Source organism: Symsagittifera roscoffensis, chromosome 2 (genome assembly GCF_963678635.1).
Source record: "Symsagittifera roscoffensis chromosome 2, txSymRosc1.1, whole genome shotgun sequence".
NCBI lineage: Eukaryota > Metazoa > Xenacoelomorpha > Acoela > Convolutidae > Symsagittifera > Symsagittifera roscoffensis.
Genome location: NC_087063.1, coordinates 34,468,329 through 34,493,516, shown reverse-complemented (window position 1 = coordinate 34,493,516; position 25,188 = coordinate 34,468,329). Strand labels below are relative to the sequence as shown.

The 25,188-nt window shown below is 35.9% G+C and overlaps 1 protein-coding gene across 3 annotated transcripts in view; it reads right to left on the bottom strand.

Moving 5' to 3' along the window:
- Positions 1 to 669: 669 nt before the first annotated feature.
- Positions 670 to 25,188, bottom strand: part of LOC134839456 (gamma-aminobutyric acid receptor subunit beta-like) — a 28,216-nt gene continuing 3,697 nt past the window's right edge. Inside the window, exons 1-9 of one of the 3 annotated variants that reach the window (XM_063855007.1) lie at positions 21,914 to 23,319; positions 20,998 to 21,288; positions 14,018 to 14,209; positions 12,730 to 12,818; positions 7,420 to 7,487; positions 6,753 to 7,036; positions 6,158 to 6,384; positions 2,053 to 2,411; positions 670 to 1,638 (exon numbers count right to left, since the gene is read on the bottom strand). In XM_063855007.1, the coding sequence (XP_063711077.1) occupies positions 1,288 to 1,638; positions 2,053 to 2,411; positions 6,158 to 6,384; positions 6,753 to 7,036; positions 7,420 to 7,487; positions 12,730 to 12,818; positions 14,018 to 14,079 (1,440 nt within the window). In that variant the 5' untranslated portion in view covers positions 14,080 to 14,209; positions 20,998 to 21,288; positions 21,914 to 23,319 and the 3' untranslated portion in view covers positions 670 to 1,287. Of the gene's footprint in view, positions 1,639 to 2,052; positions 2,412 to 6,157; positions 6,385 to 6,752; positions 7,037 to 7,419; positions 7,488 to 12,729; positions 12,819 to 14,017; positions 14,210 to 20,997; positions 21,656 to 21,913; positions 23,320 to 25,188 lie in introns of those variants that run through there. The other 2 variants (XM_063855006.1, XM_063855005.1) reach the window with 2 other exon arrangements.

Here is a 25,188-nt window from a genome sequence, read left to right as displayed (position 1 = left end):
AGCACAATAAAATACTATTTTAAATTTTTTTCGCAAGAGTTTGCACGTCTTTAACAAATCTCTGAAAGATCCAAAGAGACTAACAAAAAAAATTTCAATCGAAAGAAAGAGCATAAAAACAGCAACTTCAAGCTTTGCTTCGACTGCGTTCGACATACGCTCTGACTAGTTCAGCACAGTCAGGCTATGTTTCGACCAGCCAGACGTGTTTCTACTGTGCAAGATATGTTTTTGACGGCAACCTGGGTCGAGGTGCTCAAAAATCGGGATGTTTCCACCATCTCGATCGAAAGTCGAGTAAGTTTCGGCCCAAAACATTAAGTCAAAACAGTCTCAAATTCGTTCGAGTTTAAAGTCGGAGTTCATCCCAACAACTTATGCTCACCTCTCGAACACTGACTTGCAGTCGCCCAATCAGCTTTCTTTTAAAGTCAAAGACGGTTTTGGCCACCAAGTTCTACGGCGACTCAATTGATTGACTTGTGAGCAACCAACCCCCTTACCCACTGAATTTGATTGTATCCGTATTAATTCCATATATGATGACCTGTATTCTTCAACTCGTCCCGTAATGGATAATATCCAGCAAGGAGTTGAACAAAAGTTTTAAAACCTGAACTCAGCTTGTTTCGGTGACTTATGTCGAGATCGTGTAAAATGTAATGACCTTTCTTTTTATTAGGGAACTATAATATATGCTCCATAACCAATATACATAAATTTACAAACTATTTATTATAGATCCAGCACTGACTATAATTCGTTATAACTCGATTGCACCATAATCTACTGAAGACAACTGCAACTAAAAATTAAGATGAAAACTAAGAATAATTCTGTTTAAAAACTGCAAACTGCATCTACTGATTACGCGTGGTGTTGTGAACTATAATTAATACGATAGTAAAGTTTATTTCAAACTAAATGGAACGAAAAAACTCATTAATATTGCTGTCCAAGAACAGCCACTTCAATGAGCTATTGATTTTTCAGTGATTTGCTCAAAACTTACAAATACAACTCATAATCAAATAACTAAGTAGTTATAAACGACAAATCATCTAAATTGTATTTTGTAATAAGTGTTTTCTATTTTTTTTTCATTTCAACAATTTTCTGTGAAAAATCGTTTTAATATGCTGTTCGTGTTTGTCACTTGTAATTGATCTTCGATATTTTGAAATACTATCAAATTATTTCTTGGCGATTGGAAAAAAGTTACCACGAATTTCAAGATTTTTCTGTTACTTTCGTTTAAATACTACATTTTTTCATGATAGCAGAAATTTAGTCATCTTGTACATTCATCTTTACTTTTGTCTCGTAGGACTTGTGCAAATAGACAGACCAGTAGATGACCATCATGGTGAAAAAAGAGAGCGGGAAAAAGTATCGAGAAAATCTGTCGATGGCCCCTACATTGAATCGTTTCTTCTCGCTTTGATTGAATATTTTGTTGGAGAGTGCCTGTTTCAGTTTGGTGTAGGGAGTGCTGCCACGTCCGGGGAAGTTGCTGTAGCTGCCGTCCAGGGCTCTGGATCGGTTGGAAGGGGCACCCGCAAGTTGCATGTGGGGGGCTTGGGCGCTGTTGGAAGGGTGCCACGAACTGGGAACTGGTGGTCCGCCCATCATGAAATCCTAAGGCAGTTACGATTTCAAGAAGTTACAATTTCAACATCGACAAGTCCAAATATTTATACTTCAATTTATAAATCGCCTAATCGGCTGTTTTGATAGCTTCTTTGATAGACAAAAATTTTAGTTATTCGAGCTCATTTTCAATTTACATTCGTGAATGTGCATTTTCATATAAAATATATAATTGAGATTAATAAAAATTAGCCGCTGTCAAAGAGATCATTTTTAGTCGAAGATGATATGTGTCACATACGGATGGTTTTACAGCAAAATAAAGCAGAATGCTATATTTTTAAATACTAATGCTTCTTCAGGACGCCAATGATAAATTTCCAGGACTAATGTTTTTTTATTCGGAAAGTTTATAAATAACCGGATTGCAAAGCTTGTGAACGAGAGCATAAAAGCACCCACCCTATGTTTCATTGAGGACTTCTTAATCTTGGGTGGGGACTGGGGCTTGTCCAGATAACACACGGCTGCGAACTCGATGAGACTGGCAAAGACGAATAAGAAGCAGGAGGCGAAGTATACGTCAATGGCCTTCATGTAGGATATCTTTGGCATGTTTGCATTCGTTGATGAGATTAGAGTGAGGAGGGTGAGGACAGTGGTGATTCCTAGGGCGGCTCTGGCGGGGACGGAGGAGCGTCCGACCCAGAAGGACACCCAGGAGACCATGACTATGAGGGTGGAGGGGATGTACATCTGGATGATAAAGTAGAGTGTGTTCCTGCCGAAGACGAACTTGGCACCCAGTGTCGACCAGTTGCCTAGAACAAGAGGAAAAAAAACTGTTCTTTTTTAGTTCCCTTCTTCGTTACAAATTTTTTTAGCTTAGTTTTGCGCAAGATATTATAGATTTTTCTGGAAGTATGCTTGATCTTGCGATGCGCGGGCTGTGGCATAATGCTGTCGTCGGACTTGCTGATTGGTGAATTTTAAGAAACACTAGGAAACGGTGCGGGGATTTTTTTATTGTTTTTTGGTGGGTAATTGATTTTCCGAGCTCTCCCACATCACTATACAGACCCTGTTTTGAACAAAATTTCTGCGCCGAAGGCAAATTTTTGAAGAAAAAGCCAAAAAAGCGTTTTAAGTCCTTTTTTTTAGTAAAGTGGAACCAGTTTAAAACTAGCATTTATATCCAATCAGGGGCGGATCTAGGTTTTTCTCGAGGGAGGGGGGCGGATTTTCAAAAATTTTGACGACCTTTTTTTAAGTCGACCAAATTGATTTTCTGAGCTCTGCCAAAGCAGTAAAAAGACGCTGTTTTGGCCAAATTTTCTGCGCCGTGGGGCAATTTTTGAAAAAAACAGGTCAACAGCGCGCGCTCCCCCTCAAAAATAGTATTTCTTGGCGCCAAAAATTTTAGGGTCGGTCGGCCAAAAATAGATTTCCTAAAAAGTACCAAAGGGGGGACCCTTTGAGTCGGCAGGGGGTCCAATCCCTGAGGAAGAGGCGTCCGACCCCTCCCCCCTAAATCCGCCCCTGTATCCAATTACTATAAAATGTAACACTTACTATAAAATGTATAGCTAAAACTATTCAAAGTTTCAGCGACAGAACAGAATAAACATAATTTAGCAAACAGTCGTTCTCCTTCAGAACAGTTCCTGATATCTTATCTCGCAAATACCAGTATACACTAGATCTATTGAGACTAGGAGATATAAGAGTAAGATTAAGATCGGTATTAGACTAAGAAGTTGAACGAATCTATCCGCCCGAAACTAAGATAGCGTGAGAAACAGACGGTGTAGCTTATCTGAAATTATACTATGAGTGAGCCACTCCGGGCATGAACTCAAAAGTTTGGATAAAAAATCCTCTACTGTATAGCCCTGTCTGTTTCACTTTCTGTGCTTTTTCGCATTTATAAGAGTACACAATGGGTAATTTTGAAACCTTTGGATTTTTATTGATCAAGTTAACTGTAAAATAAAATGAAACAAGAAAAAAGGCCAAAGCTTTGATGTTTAAACCAAGCCTACCATTGAAAGGCTATAGTAACAATGAAGATATTGAAAGCTAATTTTAAACAAGCGATTTTATTGATCTCAATTAAGCAACAAAAAGCCCCGGCAACATTTTTGATGATTATAGAGGAAAACCTATTGAGCAGAAACACAATAGAACACTTTTTAAATCCACTTTGAAAAAATTTGAGTTCTAATTAGGCTGAGGGTACCTATTTGTAATAGGAGATCCATACACTTAGACGTTTGACGAAGCGACGCAGCATTTCGTTTGACTGAAACAAGGCCGTAGCGCAATACAGGGTTTTTTCTAAGAAGAGGAATTGGAGCTCAAGCTTTAGGAAAAGCTTATTGTTACCTTAATAAGGGAACTATGGATATTTGTAAAGTACTTTGAATTGTAGTGGTTTTATAAAGCATTTTCACTCACTCTCTGAAAATGATTCTGAAAACCCCAAAATCAGTTCAATTTTTCTCGACATTGGCAAAACTTTTTCGATTTTCGAAAAAGAGTCAAATATCTTTTGGTTGATCCCCCATTCGCACGTGGAGGGATAGTTCAAAAGGTCCTTGAGACTGGTTTATAACTGGTTTAAAACCCGGGATGAAGTCACAGAGAAAATCAGTACTTTTCCAGAAATGTATTGGAAAATTATCAGTTCTGTATCAGATTGTGGCAATAGGCAATTTATCTCTGATCAGAGATAAATCGGAGAAAACACCGCAGCACTGTAACAGTACTGAATCGGTACTGCTACAGTACTGTTTTAATTCTGCTGTTTTTCTGAATTTTACAATATTTAAACAAAAAACTTGTTTCAAAATGAAAAGGTTGACCAAATTAGCTACATATTAAACTGACTTTTTCTATCTCAAATGAAAAACGCGCAATTATATACATTATTAAACTGATGCGCGAAGATATACATGGAGATACTTAGATACAGAATGGAGTAACAATTCTGTACACTTGCTTTTTGTTCCAACTTTCGTTACGAAAGAAACAGAGTATTTGTGCTCAAGAGGTTTTTTTCTTCAGACAATATTCGGCTTTTTAACCAGCCATTTTTGGCGGATTTTTTTATCATTCAAAACGAACTGTTGTCTTGAGCCTAAATTTGAAAAGATATTTTAACTGTGATCTTTTTTCGTAAAGTTATTTGGGTTTAAAGATTGCCATTTTGGCCAAATTGGGACAGTTAACGCGCGATATTTTTCGCGCTATTAACGCGCAAGCGGAGATTTAATCCGTCCTATAAATTGTTACAAACTGTTAGAAGGACGCTTATTTGCCATAGTTTATCTGTTACTTGTCACTTTGTTCTTTATATGGAGTGTAGGGGGATGATTTTCATAAAAATCCTCAAATTTTAAAAAACTTTCATTTCATTTTATTTATTACGTTTATTTTTTCATATTATTACTGCTCCAAAGACCTTAAAGGGCAGTTGGAACAATCATGGCCTCGCCCTGATACAAGCAGCCTTGTTTTAAATTACTTAAATTGTTAAAGTGTAGACATATGTTAGGCTGAATAGTCTGTTCTAGCTATCCTGATGCAGTGACTGATGATGCTGTAATGAATTTTTCTAGACTGTATCGAATGAATTGAAGTAAACTGATCACCTAAGTAGTAAATTCAAAACAAACAAGACTGCTTGTATCAAGGCGAAGCCTTAAATGTTACGACTGGCTTATAAGGTCTATGGAGCAGTATTAACATGAAAAAATTAAATACAATAAAAAAGTGAATTTTCAAAAAATTTCAGATTTTTTGTAAAAATATTTTCCCCACACGCTTTATTAAGTACATTTCGTTCCTAGTAACAAATCATTTATGGCAAATAAGCTTCCTTCAACCAATTTGGAACAATTTCTAAGACGGATTAAATCTCTGCTTTCGCGTTAATAGCGCGAAATATCGATCGCGCGTTCATTGCCCCAAATTGGCCAAAATGGCCAAAATGGCCAAAATGGCAATATTTAAAACCACATAACGTTACAAAAAATAATCACAGGTGAAATATTTTTCAATTTTAAGCTCAGGACAACAATACCTTTTGAATGATATAACAAATTTTGTCAAAAAAAAACTAGTTAAAAGGTCGAAATTTGTCAAAAGAACAAAAACCACCCCGAGCATAAATATTCCGCTACTTTCGTTACGAAAGTCGGAACAATAAAAAGTTTCAGGCGGTCAATTGAACGCGTGTTATCTACACATCAATCACGTGCTCACGTTTGATAAGGCCTTTTGATGAGATTTTGCGTTTTAGCTTGTGGGTGGGGAAGGGGGGGGGGGGGGTAGATTGCTGAATTGATATTGATTGATACAAAAATCACGACTAAATGCTTTCCCTTACTAATTTTCTTCGATGAATCAAAATCTGCTATGAAGAACTTTCCTCTGTGCCATAGATCGGTTCCTTTCCACTCTACAAGAGTTGTCGGAAGAACAATTTTGCTATTGCTCAGCTTTTTAAAATGATTGGTAGCTGATATATACTTGTGCTGGCTTACATGCCACCAATTGTACATACCAGTGGATAGAGATCTGTCCCATGAGCGACAGGTGAAGTTGATGACTCGGAAGTTGCTGAGAGTGATGTCTTGCGCGAGCACAATGGGGAAGTCGTCTGGGTCTAACTTCCACTTGTAGGTGATGTCGTCCGAAGTGTATCCCCAAGAGGCTATCCTCAACTCACACGACTGCACGTCCATAGGGAAGTAGGCCAGGTCCATCGGACAACGAGACGTCACAGTTACTCTAAAATCAAACAACAACAACAACTTCGATAATAGTTTCGAATACTAATTCAAACTGAATATTTTCAAACAGAACAGTTGAAAAAGTGCAGGTACTAAATCACATGAGCGGATTACGAGCAGCGGCAGGTAGGGGATGTGTTAGTTACAATCGACTCTTTTCACAAAACACGTTACGAGAAAAAAGTACCGAAACTTGATTTAAAAAAATATATATTTTTTATTAGTATCATGAAGGAAAACCAAAGATCGCAAGAAAAACAGGGAGTCGAAAAATTTTTCGGTAGGTATGCCTATAGATATGCCCTCCTTCAAAAACAATTAGACTCAAAAAGTATTCATAATTTCAGCAAAAATGGTTGAGCACACCTCATACTCATGAGAATATTTCCGTTTCCGTGCAGACGGAAGAACACATTCCTCTTTGTCACCTCATGCACATACGACTCAGTCTCAGTCTGGAAAAAGGAGTCCGGCAGCCACAGACTGGACAGGAGGTCCTGGCTCAGCACCAGCTTCTCACTCTCCGAGAACTCCTCCTCATTGTTGTTCATGCGCTCCTCCTTCGACTGATTCTTCTTGTAGTTCTTCAGGGAGAATTTGAGCCGGTCGTCCTTCCAGTACTGTCGGAAGTACAGACCCACTCGGAATGTCTGAAAGAAATGGGGTTAATGTCAAGCTAGGGTCATCTTCGACATTTAAATTTAATCGGCATCTTGAATTTTGCTAGAAAATAGATTCTTTCATTCGTTGTATAAAATAACTAGTGTTGCAATTAGAAGTAAATAAAGTTACCAGTATTTCTTTTATTATTTCAAATTTTTCTTGGGGTCAAATTGATAACTGTAAGCGCAAATATTAAACTGATTTTGTTTCACTAAAAATGACAATTGGTAAAAAATAAACAATTTTTAAAGTAGATTGGCTGAAGATTGCATCAAATTAGTAAAGTGACAGAAGTCTTTCAGGTCCAAAAATTGCCCGCCGTCCCCGACTTTTCAGCTGACAAGGAAGGGAGGAAGTCAAATAATCATACCATGTCCACTTCGGATACTGGGCCCAGACTGACCACGTACATAGTGGAGTTCACAATCAGGGCATCCCCTGAAACACATCAAACACAATGAATAAGCAGCAAACAGCATTCGATTTCTAACTGTACGGCTCATCAAGCCTAAAAATTAGCTTGAGCTTTGCGAGAAAAAGTTTTTGTTTTCCACTTCTTTCTATTGAAATCTGGTGTTTTTTGACATCTGCATTCAATTTTTATCTGTACTAGCATGTGTTTTTTTTGCTTCTTTTTCCAATCATTCATCATCAACCAATTAGTTGAAAACTACAAATTAAATTGACAGAATCGATTTGCTTTCGGAACGAAGCCTTGTTTCTCTCCATTCAAACACACACTGTAGAACTAATGAAAAGTGTCGGCTCAGTTCCTTCTTCACTGTTCAATCTGCAAAACTGACAGTCTTTTCCCGCCAAACAGAAAACTTCCTGGAGAAGAAGCACGATTAGAGAAATGGCTGAATTTTCTGAGAGGGGGAGGGGGGGAGAAAACGAGCGTTGCTGAGCGTTGAATAATTGAGTTAATTGAGAAGGTGTCTTAGTAGGTCTTAGTTTGGGGGAGTTTTTGCTTAAAAGCGAGTGGGTTTAATGAATTTGCATTCATCTAGCAGAGTAAAAGAGATAGACTTAGACAATGAGTGAAGGGTGGATACCTTCTATTAAAAAGGGGGAAGGGGCTGTCAGGGTTAAGCGGCTTTGATGGAGCTGATAACAAAACAGGCATTGACACCAGATTTGATCTGTCAATTTATCCATTAGCAGCAGAGACAGTTTACCCACTATGTGTCATTTGGATATCCTCTGCCCATTAAAAAGGCAGGCAGCAACCATCCTCAGTTAAATTAGGGTTCAATTTAGAGATAACACGGAAACTGTTTCCTAAGCTTAACGTCAAAAAGCCCCCGATGCGAATTCTGAAGCCAGCCCACCTATATATTTGGGTCTCTATAGATTATATGTTATTAATGAATATACTTTTAAATATTCTGAAGTGAAGCCCACTTTCCGATATTTTTGAGCCTGTTTTTTCTATCTTTTTTTTGTAGATATGTTTGAGGTGGGAATATTCTGTGAGTGTTATTTGCACAGCGACCGGGTGCTCATGTTTCCATTTGTACATAAGTCCGGGTTCAGGGCAATTAAGTACATTTCGGGATTGTTAGCGAGGGTATCGAATATCTCCATCGCTCTTCCAATCCAAACCCTGGGGATTGTTTCTCTATACTTGAGTTTACCAGTTTAGATACTTGACCCTCAATTTGTATTCTGAGAAGTAGCTGTTGAATACAATGGTTCAATTATGTATCCCGCCCATTGATGCTAAATTAATCGCAGTTTCGGTGGAAAAACAGTTACGCAGTTTGGATGAAGTGAAAAAAATAGAGCACTCCGCTGGTACCAAAAAGCCACGAATTGAGTGAAAAAATAATAAACAACTAAATTGTTCTGAACTTTTCTCCAGTTTATCCCTTTTGTGTTTTGGCAGAGGGTTAGAATGCATTTAAACTGTAGCTAACAACAGCCAAAAATCGTGAATATAACTGAACATCAAATTTGCACAAAATAGTTTAGCTGTGAAACCTCAAAAAAACATCTTCGGCTAAACCACATTCAGATAGTACTTTCGTTTGAAAAAAGGCTCTATTTTTAGCGCAATTCAGACACATGGGCACAGACACTTGGAAATAGTTTCAAGAATATTTTGACTAAAGATTAGTAGCCTCTGATTTTCGACTTAACATGAAAAAAATGAACTCACAGCAATTAAAAAAGCAATTAACACTTTATCATACTCTTTCGGTTGTATCTAGAACAGCCAAAGTGTTGCACAAGATACAAACCAGCTGATGAAATTTTGAGGTGAAAAATTGCAATAGGTGGCAGGTTTAATTTCTGGTCTTTCAGATACAAAAACATTAACACCTGGAATCGAACTCTTGTCTCTAGGTATTGAGTTAGGTGTGTCAGCCAATGTATTAACCTGCAAATTGTTCCAAAGACAATACTTTATTAGCCCTAGGTGTTTTCGTATAAGAATACTCCTTTGTTAGTAAATTATTGGTTTATGGACAATTCGCAGACAGGGCGATACATTGGTTGACACACCTAACTCAAGACCTTGAGACAAAAAATCGATTCCAGGTGTGAATGTTTTTGTATCTGAAAGACCAGAAACTAAAACCTGCAACATTTTACCCGCAAATTTTCATAAGATTTTTTGTATCTTGTGCAACAATTTTGCTCTCCTAGATATGGTAAAGACTATGGTAAAAATGTTAAATACTTTTTAAATGGCTGTGAAATCTGTTTTTTGTTTGTGTGTGTTAAATCGGGAAAACTGGTCATTAGACAGAAAATTCTCGAAGCTACTTCCAGGTGTCTCTGCTCATGAGTCTGAACAGCGCTAAAAAAAATTTGCCGAAACCATTTTCTTGAGGTTTCAGAGTTAAACTATTTTGTCCAAATTTGATACTCAGAGATTGTGTTACTCACAGTTTTAAAAACACGCATCAGCAAATTTTGTTAATTGCGTAAAATTAACGCTAGTCAGTGTATCGGACGAATCAGCTGCATCTCAGCGCAGAGACCTGGTTCAAACTCCTATGTGAACCGAATTTTTTCGTTGCTAAGTTATATTTGACTTGTGATTTCCGTCTATTGTAATAATCTAACTCACAGAGAACTATTTATTTTTATTGAAAAACGAGTTCGAAAATGATTTTTAAAATGATTAGGGTTGATTAATGACTTTTCTCTGCACGCATCTGTGCCAGGAATTCAGGAACCAACTCAGAATTTTATAGAAGAAACGTCACACTTTTTGAATGAAATTTTTTTTCAAAATTTTTGTTAGATCGACCAAATTGATGCTCCGAGCTCTACTCCAACATCATAAACACCATTTTAAATTTTTAAATGACAATTTTGAAGTATTGCAAAACAGGCCAAGAATGAGTTTAAGCGCGTTTTTTAATGTTTTATCAAAAAAGTTTTCAATTTTTTGGATGCGCCAAAAAGGATGATAATAAATTGCGTTAAAGAGGGGACCTTTTGGATTGTAGCCACGGGTCATTTCCAAGCTCTGAGATAAAATGCGCTTAAGGAGAGAGGGAGAGCCTGGAGAAGTCACGAATTGTTACAAAAAAACAAATCAAGCGATAGTTTGTCAAGCTTCATATCCGTAAATATTTACCATGCCTCAAAAAAGTCACAAAAACCTTGCTGCTAAAAGATTAATCAGAAAGTTCAAACTCAAATTTTGGAAGAAAGACCAAAAAACAATTTAAAAATCGACTTCTGAATTTGTGAACGTTTTTCAGCGAGGAAGAGGAGGAAGAAGAGGCGCTAAGATAGACATTATTACAAGTTACAATAGATATTTTACAATCACAACGTTAAGTAATCAACAAAAATTGTAATTTTTCATCCCTCCGGGCGTAGTTGAGAAGAAAATCAGAAACCATCAATTTTTTCTTCTAACTTGGCTGATAAACAAACAATTTTAAGCGGACTTTTCTTGACGCTGAGATATACATTTCAAATTTTTTCAGTTGGTTCAAGCACAATTAATTGGTGTTTATTCCGAACCCAAATTGCAAATTGGCCCCAATTTTTTTTGGTACTTGTTTACCTGGTCCGATATCAAAACAGAGAAAAAATGGTTCAAAAGTATCAAGAAATAGGTAGGAGAGTTTGTGAAGAGCTTTGAGTTTAAATTAAAAACATCTTTATAAAAGGATTCTCAAGAGGAAGACACGTTTCAAAAAAAAACTTTAACAATCTACAAACAATTTAAGGCCAGTTTGCTAAGAACTGACGTCGGAAAAAAGTGCCAAAAACAGAACTCTCTGTGTGGTCAGAAGGTCGGGTTTTTGAAAGAGGGAAATTTTGCGCACTCAACTCCGAAGAAGCAAGTTTTTGACACACCTATTTTCAAAAGTTTGTTTTTTTAGTTTAGATGAAAAATCATATAGTCAGGGCAAAAATCAAATTTTTGGACTTACGAAATAGATATAGTTTTATCATTTAGATCAATTAGTTGGTTAGCTGTCTTTGTATCATGCAAGTAAAGCAACTAAAACATCCATAGAGCTTTTTGTCAAAACAGTGGTCCTGTATAACAAAAAATCTGTAGCTCTATCTGTTTAAAAGTCAATTAAAACCAATAATTTAGGGATTAAAAAGAAAAATATTCAAATCCCATTTTTTTCTGCATTACAACAATATCGCTAGGGCGACAATTTGTAACAAGCGACAATTCATAACAAGCGACAATTCGTAACAAGCGACAATTAGTAACAAGACATTGGCAAGTAGAATAAGCTTGCTCCGCTTCAATCCGCTGCGCTTAAATCCGGCACGATAGGAATACTACGCGTGAATCAGTGCTCCCCGCTTAATCTATTGTTACAAAATGTCGCTTGTCACGCGTTGTCACTTGTGAGAGATGTCGCTTCGCAAATAATACGAAACCCAACCGCATTTTGCTAAATTCGGATCAAATATTTAACCCGAAATGAGTCATGCTCGTCTCCTGTATGACAAATATAATTACGCAAAAAGGAACGGGGTCAAAAATTATCCAAATTAAATTAAAAGGAGCCTCTTATGTAGCGCAACAAAATTTGAAAAGAGTATAACTTCCTTATAAAACCTACATTGTCGAAAAACATTTGCCAAAAAACGAAAAAATTATATCCAAACAAAATTAAAATAGTATTTCATGTAGTAAAATGACATTTTTTGACTATGCAACAAAGATGTAAACAATTACAAATTTTTTTTTTGAGATTATGCTTTTCTTTACCTATGTTCTACGTTGGGGTACTTAAGAGGCTCTATCTGATATAATTTGGTCATCAGTTGACTAAGTAGTTTTTGATGTAATTCTTATTTGAATAAAAGGGGCCAATATTAATTCATTCCTGGGGTAAACGTTTGGGTACAAATTTCGCAAAGTATATTATACCATATCAATTTTGGTAAAATTTAAGTTTTTTTGTTCTCATCACTTTTTGCTTCGAGCCAATTTAAAAAAAATGGTTTTAAAAATCCAATTTTGATCGTTTTGTCGGGATGACTTAAATTTATCGATTTAAAAGAAAATTGAAAAGTAACGAAATGCATCACTAGTAGACTGTAGACTCAACAATTGATCGAATAAACTCCAATAAAAGACGCAATTTTGGTCAAATATCCCAAAAAAGCTCGAAAGCGTGTTTTTTTTCCACCCAAGCGCTTCTGCACAGAAGACAATTTGAGGAAATGAATAGTTTACCTCCACTGTGTGGCCTAAGTCGCTTCTCGTATGAGTTGGGGTTGAGGATGTCCTTGAGCAGCTCCGACTCCTTGTCTGCACAACACCTCCTGCAGCAGTCAAAAAGATCACAACTCACAATCATGACGAATTTTGTTGCAAGAATAACCATTGCATCATCAACTGAGACCGAAAACCTATTCAACTTTTGTTTTCACGTTACAGTTACTCTTGTTTCAGGATGCTTCTCGAATCAGTTTAAAAAGGATGTCGGAAGACAATTTGAAAATTGGAAAATTGAAATTACTTCAATAATTTTGAATTTTTGTTTAATATCTATCTGTCTTTCCGAGGAATAGATCCGGCTGTATAACTTTTTTTCGAGCATAACTTTGATATTACCCCAGATTTAGACACATGCTGCCTATTCTATCTTATAAACCATGAAAGGGATGTTCCGGAGGCATTGTTCTGGCCGAGATACTTCATTGATTCTTTACGAGGTCATTAAAATCCATCTCCATTAATTATGCTAATTTATACCTCAGCAAGACCCGCCTCAAAAGCGCAGTTGGACACAAGACCTCAGGAAATATCCCGTTCCCACTACCTCGAGTTTCACTCATTAAAATTTCCAATTTAAGAGTATACTGAATTTTGGGACAAAAGATTTATAGCACAGGCAGTTAGAACTAACTTAGAAATAATTGAGGTAATAACTACCATTTTAGAGTATCTACAACGGTACACATTTATTGCTCTGAGGCGCACCGGGTTCCGAGTTGAAAAAGATTTTTGATCTTCAATTCTTTATTTGATCAGGAAAGAATGAGATTTATTTTTTACCCCAAAGAAATAGCAAGTCGATGAAAGGGTATGACTTAAAATTCACTTTTTCACGAATTACACTTTCAACTCAACAAGAGTCAGATACTCAATAAATTGTTTTTTTTTTGCCAAAGCTTTTGAATCAAATAGAAATGGGTTTTAAAATTTAGACATATTTTTCTGTTTATTTTAATATGAAATCTTTAATAGTGACAAAGATTCAGCGAGGCAAAAAATACAGGTGAATCCTCAATCATGTAACTAATATTTTGTGTCTTTTTATTTTTCAAACATTTACATTGTTAAAAATCACTTGAAATTTCACGTCTTGTATAAAGGCGTCAAAAACGTTAACTGCTGCCCAATAACGCGAAAAACAGGCGCACTTTGCGGAAGCCCTCTTTGATCTTTTAAAAATAGCCAATTGAGTCTGATATCAAAAAGCCATAAAAAGAGTGAGAGCGTGACAATAAAAGCATACTTGAAAATGTGTGACGCAACAGCCACCATCAGAAACACCTCAAAACTGTTGGCGTTCTTCATCTCCGATTTGATCCGATCTCAATCTGCTCTGTTTTGTGTCCTCCTCAAATCTTTGCTTTGAGGTCGTCGCAGAGTAGCATTTGAGTTCGATTCAGCTGCAGAGGAGAGCAGGAAAGAGGATCAACCTCAGCTGAAATGGAGATTTAGTTTACAATGGATATTAGAGGGTCCAATTGCAATTTAGATTGCATATTTCTCATCAAAACCTGATCACGCCGCACACGCCACTGAGCTAGTGCCAGTTGGTATTCAGGTCATAAAGGAAAGAGCGGTGCTTAAGTTGCTTTCAAGTGTTATTCTGGGCCGGAGGGTATGAATAAAATATAGACAGAGTCACATTTCAAAGTTGAAGGGTTGTTGAAAATAACCCGATCAAGGAGACAACGCTAAGGGTACTCGTACTATTGAAAACAAGATCTTGCAGACCACAATCAAATAGTAATGTAAAGATGTTTCAAAAGGTAAACAAGGAAACCAATTAAACCATTTAGAAAAAAATCTGCTCCTAAATTTTATGCTAGTGAAGACTGATAGAAAATGTGAATTTACAGGCAACAAAACTATAATTTTTGCATAGAACTTTCCCTAAAGAGAAAATGATGTAAATAAATTGAATGAGAATAATTTTTATTTTGTCCTTTACTCGTGTGAGCAAAGCACTGAATGTTCTGAAATTCCTATAACATAACTGATACTTTTATGAAGAAAAACTAATCACAATAGAAATTCATGCAGTAAAATAACAAGACTGGTCGTATATCAGGGCAAAGCCCTGAAAGTTCCGGCTGTCCTTAATTCTTATCGAATAGTTTTTGGGAAAAATATAGAAAACCTATCCATTTTGGACAATATCAAAGTGTAAACTTTGATTCGTACGAAATTAATACGACCAATGAGCTTCAATTCCACTTGGAACGATTTTGTTGTGCGGGATAATTTGCCACGCATAAATAATTCGCGTTACGCTCTCAGCATTATGAATAAACTCTTCGAAGCGCGCATAATTTAGTCCAGAACATGAAAAATTTGGCAATTTTCAAACCCCTAAAACTTTACAAAAAATAATCGGAGGTGAAATATCTTTTTACATTTAAACTCAGGAAGTTGATATCTTCAATGGGGTAAAAATAAATTTTGGTTGAAGGTTATTATTTCGACCGGTGACAATTGACTGAATAAAAACCACACCGAGCATAAATATTTCGTTTTCTTCGAAAGCCGGAACAATAAATTTTGCGTCCATTAATGTTATATGTGAATCATTTAGCTTGCCCAATTGTTCCGGCTTTCAAAGAAAGTGGCGGAATAATTGCGCTCATGGTGTTTTTTTTTAAGATAAATTTCTACTTTTTAACTAGCAATTGTTGTCAGAAATTTTTGTATCATCTCAAAGGTATTGATGGCGTGAGCTTAATGAAAAAAAATAATTTCACCTGAGATATTTTCTGTGAAATTATGGATTCAAAATATTCACCTTGGCCAATTAGAGACAATTAACGCGCGACATATTTCGTTTTTAAACGATTAAGTGGTGACTTAAGCAGGCACAAAAATCTTTCCAAAATAAATGAGACCTGTTATTTTGTCCTAGTAGTCCCTTACTTTAAATGAAACCTACCTTACACTTCATATGGCGTGTTTGTGAAATATTTTCAAATAAAACTCAAAAAAAAATTTTGAAGTTTTTCAATTCATCAGCTTTTTTTCGTTAAAAACCATTCAAAAAACTTAAAGGCAATCGAATTTTTCAGGACTTCAAACTGTTACAAGCATTTACTTTTTGCTCTTTTTTGCAATCATTTGAGCTTTCATGTGTAAACTTTTTGCTGCTTACGTAATTGGGAACCTTCGAGGATAATTTCACAAAAAATATTCGGAAGTATAAAACTTAATGTAGTTTTTAGGTCAAAGTATCAATATTTTAGAGTCTATATAAAAACTGCTAGTCAAAAATTTGAAAGTTTTTTGATGAAAAAAAAACCACATCGTGCTCCACATATTCCCTCCAATTTCGAAATCTGGACCAAAGTTGGTTGCATTTGTTTGAAAGGGTAAGTAAGTAATAGCCACATGATCAAATAATACTGAAGCTGATAATGATAAAAGTTTTAAATGATTTCAATCGGTTTTAAACAAGATTTTGATAACAATCAATCTTTTTTGCAGTTATTTTATAACTCTTTCATTTTTTTTGGTTTCTTCGACACCGAAAATTTTTTCGAATTTCTTTTATTGTAGCTCGAATTTTGTACAAAAGGTTTTAAATGGGTTTTTTTTCTGACCACCGTTCGTTTAGTTAGTTATTTCATTTCATAAGTAAAACAAAGACTTTTAGAATGTGGCAATCAGATTCTCTATCTTATAAACAAAGTTTTTTTTTAAAAAAATCTTGTTAGATAGCTTTGTTGAAAATTTGACTCAAACAAATTTTGAATTTATTTGAGCTTTTTATCTCTATCACACTTTAAATATTTTTTTACTGTAAGAATTTGATTCAAGTAGGCAAAAAGTTTCTCTGGTCAGTTTGCTCCGTTGCTTGATGAATTTGCGATCTTATCCAGTTGATTTTGTTATAAAGGGTTATATTCGACAAAACTCTTCTGATATTTTTGTTAAGTCATGTCTGAAACTATTTTGTTAACTATTAGTATTTTTGAGCGAATTACCCAAAAGCACCCAAATTAACTCAAAATCAAAAAAACCAATAAGTTTTTGAACAAACTGATTCAAACAAAATGCTCCGATAGTTTCTTCAAACTAACCAAGTTAAAAGTACACAACATAACATAGTGAAATATGGAGTAACACAGGGATCACTTTTAGGTTCTACAGCTTTTTTACATAAATAATCTTCATGTTTACCAAACAGAACAATGTGGTTCTTTGTTACAGATGAGATTAATGTCGTGAAGCTTCCAAAAAAATCATGATCTCGATATCAAAACTTAAATAATAAAGAATGACTTATAATGGACCAAGACAAAACAAAAGCAGATCTATTTAGCTCATAGAAAACAACATTTTGCATCAAATATCAAAGTGAGGCTATTCACTATCAGCCAAATATGGCGCTAGTAATTTAAGTCTTCAATTTATGAAGTGTTTTATTTAAAAGAAATGAACTCTTCTGGTTTAACATAAGGAAGTTTTTTTCTTTTTTTAATGTTAAACATTTTTTGCTGAAAAATATGAGATGATTCAAGGTTTTTGTCCCAATTTTCATAATCTCAAAACAAACACTGTATGAAATTGAAATCAGATGTTTGAAAAAAAGGTGCGTTTCCGTAAAAAAATATAAGCAATTTATTTGAAACCCAGTTAAAAGAACTTATACAAGTCAAGCTTACCATAGGCTGCCACATTTATAACTTTTATAGTTTTAGCAGCAAGGATTTAGCAACTTTTCATGTCAAGAAAATTCGACTGATTTTCAGACAATTGCCTGCAGGTGCGGAGCTAAGATTTTGTTGAGGTTGGGGGGGGGGGGATTTCAAAAAAAATTGTGTTTCCGAGCGATCCCAGGACACTATAAAGACATTTAAATGGAAAAAAGGTCAAAAATCTCTAAAATTTAATCTAAGAAACCGCATTTTTATGCCCCCCCCCCTCAAAATTAGTGTGTATTGGCGCCAAAGTCGCCTTACGAAAAATTTGAGGATCGGTTGGCCAAAAATGGATTTCTTAAAAAGTGCCAAAGGGGGACCCTTTGGGTCGGCAGGGGGTCGAATCCCTGAGGGAGGAAGGCATACGCCCCCTCCTCTAAATCTGCCAAATTATTTAGTATATGAGAGAAAAATCAGCCAATTTTGATCAAATTTAGAATTTAATGCGACTTGAAAGTTTGTTTGAAAAACTAGACTTTGGTCGAGTGTTTTGGTTCGACGATGTTCAGTTAAATGATGATTTGAGGAATGTAGTTTAATATTCCATAAAGGCCGGCAAAAGTTTACGTCTCATTTTTCATTAGAGGCAACGCCAGTTTGTCGTCTAGGAAGATTGTAATTATTTTTCAAGGTGATTTTTAAAGCAAGAATTCAGCAACTTTTGTCAAGAGAACTGAGTAGTTTTTAGTAATTAGCTCTGTCTTGTGTTAAAAATGACCTTCATTTTGTTTGGAGCCAGCAATTTTTCGAGTTAAGATTAACAACTGATTAACAAAAATGAGCTCTATCTTGAGTTAAAATTGACCTGCGTCAAAAAATTCCAAGCAATAGAATTATCTAGTACCTAAAAGCAAAATCTGCTGATTTTGTCAAACTTAAAATTTTAGTTGACCTTGAAACTGTTTGAAATAAATTTGCTGCAAAAAATGAAAAAAAAATCCTCCTATCAAGGCGAAGCCCTGAATGTTCCGACTGCTTTTTAAGGTCTATGGAGCAAAAAATAACATGGAAAATTTAATGTAATAAAATAAAATGATTTATAAAAATTAAAATTTGACAGTTTTTAAAAAAAATTATCCACCCACACGCCATATAAAGTACAAAGTGATAGATTTGGCTCTAGTAAAAAACCAATTATGGCAAATAAGCTTCCTTCAACCAATTTAGAACGATTTCTAAGACGGATTAAATCTCTGCTTACGCGTTTATTCGATTTAATAGATCGCGCGTTAATTGTCCCAAATTGGCCAAAATGGCAAAATTTAAATCCCTTTAAATATTTATACAAAAAAAATCACAGTTAAAATACCTTTTCAAATTTAAGTTCAAGACAACAATACCTTTTGAATGATATAAATATTTCCGTCAAAAATGGCTAGTTAAATAGTCGAAACTTGTCTGAAAAAAAAAACCCACCCGAGCTTAAATGTTCCGTTACTTTCGTTACGAAAGTCGGAACAAAAATGAAAATCAGGTGCGGGTCTTGGATTTTCTCGAGGGGGAGGCGTATTTTCAAAATTTTTTCGAAAGCACTAAAAAGACCCTGTTTTGGCCAATTTTTCTGCTCCGCAGGTAAAAATTTGAAAAAACATGCCAAAAAAAGCGTTTTGTAAAATGTTGACTAAAACATCGCATTTTTCGGCGCGCGCTTCTCCTCAAAATTAGTGTATATTGGCGCCAATTTTGATAAAATTTAAGATAAGGCACCAAAAATTTGAAAAAAACAGGCCAAAAAAAGCGTTTTTAGGCGCTTTTTGTAAAATTTTGACCAAAAAATTGCGTTTTTTCGGCGCACGCTCACCTCAAAATTAATGTATATTGGCGCCAAAGGCGACTTTAGAAAGTTTCAGGACCATCACTAAACATGGATATCTGCAGGGTCGGCAGGGGGTCGAAACCGTGAGGGAGGGAAAGAAGGCGTCTACCCATACCAGCCTTCGCCACCCAAATCGGCCTCTGATAAAAATGACTATGTGTGATTGTCAAATGTCAATTGCGACAGTGTATACTTGAAAAAAAAAATTATTGATCAAAGCCAGTGTCGGATCTAGGATTTTCTCGAGGGGGTGGGGGGTCTCGAATTTTTGAAAAAAGCGTTTTGGCACATTTTGGAAATTTTTGACCAAAAAAAATGCGTTTTTTGGCGCACCCCACCCCTCAAAATTAAAGTAATTTGGCGCCAAAGGCGCCTTTAGAAAAATAGAAAAATTTAGGGTCAGTCAGCCAAAAATGGATATCTCAAAATAGTACAAAGGGGGGACTCTTTGGGTGGGCAGGGTTGTCGAATCCCTGAGGGGGGGGGGGGGGGGAAGAAGGCCTACCCATCCCAGCCCTCGCCCCTAAATCAGCCTCTCATAAAAATGACTATGTGCATAAAAATTATTGCTCGAAGCCAGTGGCGGATCTAGGATTTTCTCGAGGGGTGTTGGGGGGTTGGACTTTCGAAAAAATTCCAAAATTTTGTCGACCTTTTGTTTTAGATCGACCGATTTGATTTTCTGAGGGGGGGGGGGGGGGGGGGGGGGGAAGAAGGCCTACCCATCCCAGCCCTCGCCCCTAAATCAGCCTCTCATAAAAATGACTATGTGCATAAAAATTATTGCTCGAAGCCAGTGGCGGATCTAGGATTTTCTCGAGGGGTGTTGGGGGGTTGGACTTTCGAAAAAATTCCAAAATTTTGTCGACCTTTTGTTTTAGATCGACCGATTTGATTTTCTGAGGTCTACCAAAGCATTAAAAAAAGCCTGATTTGACAAAACTTTCTGCGCCGCAGGCGAATTTTTGAAAAAAAAAGCGTTTTAGGCACATTTTGGAAATTTTTGACCAAAAAAATCATGTTTTGTTTGGCGCCGCCCCTCCCTCAAAATTAATGTAATTTGGCGCCAAAGGCGCCTTCAGAAAAACAGAAAAAGTTAGGGTCAATCAGCCAAAAATTGATATCTCAAAATAGTACAAAGGGGGACTCTTTGGGTAGGCAGGGGGTCGAATCGCTGAAGAAGGAAGGCGTCCGCCCCACACCTCCCCCCTCCCCTAAATCCGCTGGTGCTCAAAACATTAAAATTCCAAACCTTTTGATACGAGCGGCAATGAGATCAAATTTTTGTTCTCTAAAAATAGTTGACAAAGGCAATAAAGAAATAGCAATAAACGTCATTCAATATCTAATTTTTAGTCGACAATTTAGCGCCTTGGAAAAATGATGCGACTCAAAAGATCGAAATTCAATATCTTTAAATGTATGTATGAGAAGTGCCCGTCGACTTGGAGTCAATTTGAGAGTCAATTTTACAGTCTGGATAGCAAATACAGAATGGCGTAAATAGTCTGGCATACAGCCTGTCATTAGTTTAAGAAAAAAAAAATCGGTGTTTGTGAAAATAAAGTTTCATTTAGGTTTTGCGTTAAATGTTAATCTGCCTTGAAAAAAAAGACGTTCTGAAAACATAATAAGCATGTCGATCCGTCTGAAATTATCCAGATTAAAAAGGTAAAAATTAGCCAAATTTGACAGTAACATTCATAGTATATTACGTACCATATTCCGGAGAGAGAAAGCGAGTTGTTTTACAATGAGAGAATAAATTTTCAATTTTTTAGATTTCGACTGAAATTTGATTGAATTTATCAGCTGATCAGAGAGGATAATCTCAGTGAGGCTCTGCTGTTGGGGTCTATGAAGGTACGAGGGAGATTATAGCGATGATATGGTTGGACTGTAACTAGACTGTGCTATTTCTATTGTATAGTGAGTGACTTTTAGTTGGTCAAGCGGATAGAGCAGATTAAAGGCTTTGAGGGCTGAACAAATGGTCCGAGGGAAAGAAACCTGATCAATGAAAAACTCTTTTTGCTATCATTAGGCGCAATTAAATTACGAAATTGAAAAAACCTTATCTTCGTTCAGCAAAAAATTAGAAGCCCCTTTGAACGCAGCCTTTCCTGGAACGTGAATAAAAACGTTTAAATTGATTGGGTAAGGCAAAAGACGGTACCATATGCAGGCAAACACTGTTGCTCAAAATGTTCTTCAATAAATTGAGGTTCGTTGACTATATACTTTTTCACAATGAATTTAATTTTCAATTTTCAAAAACCAGTTCGTCGATTGCTCTGTGAAACCTTAACTAACAAGCAATCTTTCTGAAACAGTGGATGTTTCTGGATACTATGGGAGTGTCTGTCAATAAATAAATCATTTCGATAGTGACAACTTCAAAATATTTTGCAGCCTCTAAAACGATATCGCTAGTTAGACACAATCTCACACCTTTTTGTATAGTTAGAAGACACCTAGCAAGAAGTTGCGCCTAGAAATCTTATGTCATGCAATGTCTCTATTGCATTGAAAAGTAAAAGAGGCGTGTTTTTGAGGAGGGGGTGGGGGAGCTCTGTGAAATCTTTGGTCGCAGATAGGAGTAATTGTTCTGAAGGTGATTCCTAGTTCGCCCTACCTTCAAAGAAGCCACGAGAATTGGAAAAGATTAAAAAGAACAATGGGCCAGTAGGTAAATGCAGATGCCTTTGTAGACACGAGGCATCCTCTTGAACAAACAGAGGTAAATAATGTAAACAATTTCATTTTTATCTCGCAAATGGATAAAGTAAGTGCGAAAACAATGCACGCGTATGCCAGTTTTTTTGCTCCGGATGCATTATTTAATGAGCTACGCTCAAAAATTTCTATTCAGTCATCGCTCGACCACCCCTGCCATGGTGGGATGGTTCAAACATCCGATAGTGCGAAAATCAGAAGATGGCACGACATTAATTATGCAATATCATTACGCACTTTCAGAAAAATGAAACATGTATATATTTTCCAGAATTCTCGAATGGGAAACAAAAATTAGAGCGAAATAATTCCCAGTCGTTTCAACAAACAACGTATCAAACGCAACGAGATATAGTTATGTTGTACTACTTGAAGTTTTCAGCGCACGTACAGCGCAAGTGTTTGCAGTGGGCGTTTGATTGAACTTTGCAACATAGTCAGAACTTTCGGCCGTTGTTTGTGTCGGATAATTGGTCAGGGTTGTCTGTGTATTTACCCTCTCTCTCAGCTCAAATTCTTCTAATGGGGCGGTGTAAAAGATGCTGGTAATGATGACAGGACGACGGAGGGGAGGATGTTTTTAAGAAGTATTATTATTATTACATACTAGCTACACCAGCGTTACCTTTGGTGCTTGGGTGCTAATAAATTATGACCATGCCTGCATAAATTATCGTCTTCAGCTTGTAGTAGCAGAGTGGTAAATGCTAAATGGTCAAGTCAAGGTGGTTTCACAATAGGGTTACTACTGTTTTTGTTGCTTCATATAGTTATTTGAGGCTGTGCTTATAAAAATTTTGCACTTCTGTTTAGTTTAGAGAGTAGACAAGAAAAAAGAACACTTGGCTGATTTTGAAATTGCGTGATTCAATTCCCCAAGGAACAAAATCTTACCGGGCAGTCATTTTCAAGGCGCAATATGGTCGCGAACAGAAATGGTCACCAAATCTAGACAAGGGTTGTTGCCAAAAAGGTACTTTTACAGCCGCGTGGTGTTGAATTTTTGAGTTAAGCTTAATTACGACTGAAAATAAGTGAATATAAACGGTTTCAGTCTAAACACTGTAACAGCATAAAAATACCTGCCATTTCAATAACAAGCTAAATTGTTTTTTTTCCTGAATCAAATCGAACAAAATTAAGACGCTGACAATATGTTTACCAAGTTACAATGTACAATGTTTTTTTTTGTTGCCTTTCCCTTCGTAGAATGGCTCCATAGAAAAAAAATGAAAATGAGCATATTGCGAGTTTTCAATAAAAAACTATTTAGCGAGCACAAAGACCTGCCAGGTTTCATTTAACTTCTGCATTGTTTTTGAGTGAAGAATGGGGAAATTATTTTGGCCCAGCACAGGTCATAAATTGAGAGAACACACATCATAAAACGATCAGTGTTGTCACTTAATATTCCCGAGCACACCTTCAAGTCAAATTTAAATCACAAACCAGGGCATACTGTACAGTTGATGGAGTATTATGGTCTTAAATTATAAAGCCAATGGTGTAAAACAGTCACTCTACCGCACCTGCGTATAAAAACACAAAATTTTGAATGTTATGTGTTGTGAAAAGTCGCTCAATTAAGCGATTATTTCTAGTTTCAGCCATTTTTCAAAGAAGCCATGGTGATAATTTTTGAAACGAATTAAACGAATAAGACTTCTGAGATATACAAAAAAAACCTTTAAAATGATTATTTTCATTGATCTGAACCAATCGCTCATCACGTGGGAAGGAGCTATTGCCTAGAATGAATTCTATTGCACAAGATAGCAGTTTTCCCAAAAATCTAGCTAACGCTCATAAAATTGAAAAATTTCAACTGATTTATCAATCTTTTTATTGTAATTTTTGATATCAATTATCATAAAAATTGTTTTTCAGACAAAAACTAAGCAAACACTTCAGTTAATGAAAAAAAAAATAAATTAGATTGTATATTATGCAAGAAAAAACAGGTTAAAACAAAACGGAAAGAACCGACAGCAAAGAAAAACAAAAAAAAAACTAGGAAAGATCAGAGATGTAGCGCTTCAAAAATGTGGGCTGACGCCAATTATTTCAAAGCGAGTTTCATCTGTCAAAAAAATGAAAAATTTTGGACGGTAATTTTTAACAAAGCTCAGCATCATACGTTGCTTGGAAATAATTGTATATGTATAGTTTTTTTGCACATATACTGCAACTTTACGAGCTTGATAACGAACTCCCCTGCTTTTTTATTTAGTTTCGTTTGCGAAATTGTATGAAGCATGAATTGGAAGAATTTTTTTTCTAAACCTTTGATATCGTGTTCGACAACTTTTCAAAATGAAGTGCTTTTGCCGAAAAAAGTTTCTTTTACATTCCAAGATCTGTAATGGATTGATATTTACGGATTCATTACATGGCAGTGAACAATCGCTATAGTGTTTTGTCCAGGATGCACATTAATTTCAAAGGCAGTTTGCACATAATTTCAAAACTTTTAGATTGCTACATCGTAGACAACAAAGAACTAGCTAGAAAAACATATCTTTGATCTTCCCCAGTGTTCTACGTTTTCGCATTTTGTTCTTGTTTTGTTTTTCTGTCTTGGTTCGACATTTTGCTTACAATTTTATGAATGAAGTTACAAACTTATGTTTATAAAAGAACGTCAGGAACGGAAAACAGATGCGTAGACCCAATGAATATATAAATAAATATAAATCAAGAATATATTGTCGAGTTTTATCGAAAAGGCAAAATATGAAAAATTTCATTTTTTAGTTGATTTTTATTTAAGGTGGGCATTGGTGATGAGTGTGATAGATTGATTATGCAGGAGTTCTTGATATCTAAATTACATGGCCTGCAGGCCTAACTGTCTGAAAAGACGGTCTAAGTAGGTGTTTGGTAGATATAGTAGACTGATTTGAGATTTGTATTCAGAAAAAAAATACGTAATTTGTTGGAAAAGTTCGGTAGATTTTTTTGGAGAAGAATAACACCATAACGTGGAGCCTGTAGAAAAATTGATTCTGCTTTTTTTTTGACAAACTAAGCCGTTGCAAATATTGATGTATCCCTGATTAGAGCAGTGTTTAATCATAAGTAAGCTCTCGAAACATCAGATTGATTGGTTTCTAAACAGCTTTGCAAAAGCAAAAAGCAGACTATCAAAATTTGGCCTTAAGGTATTTGTACATT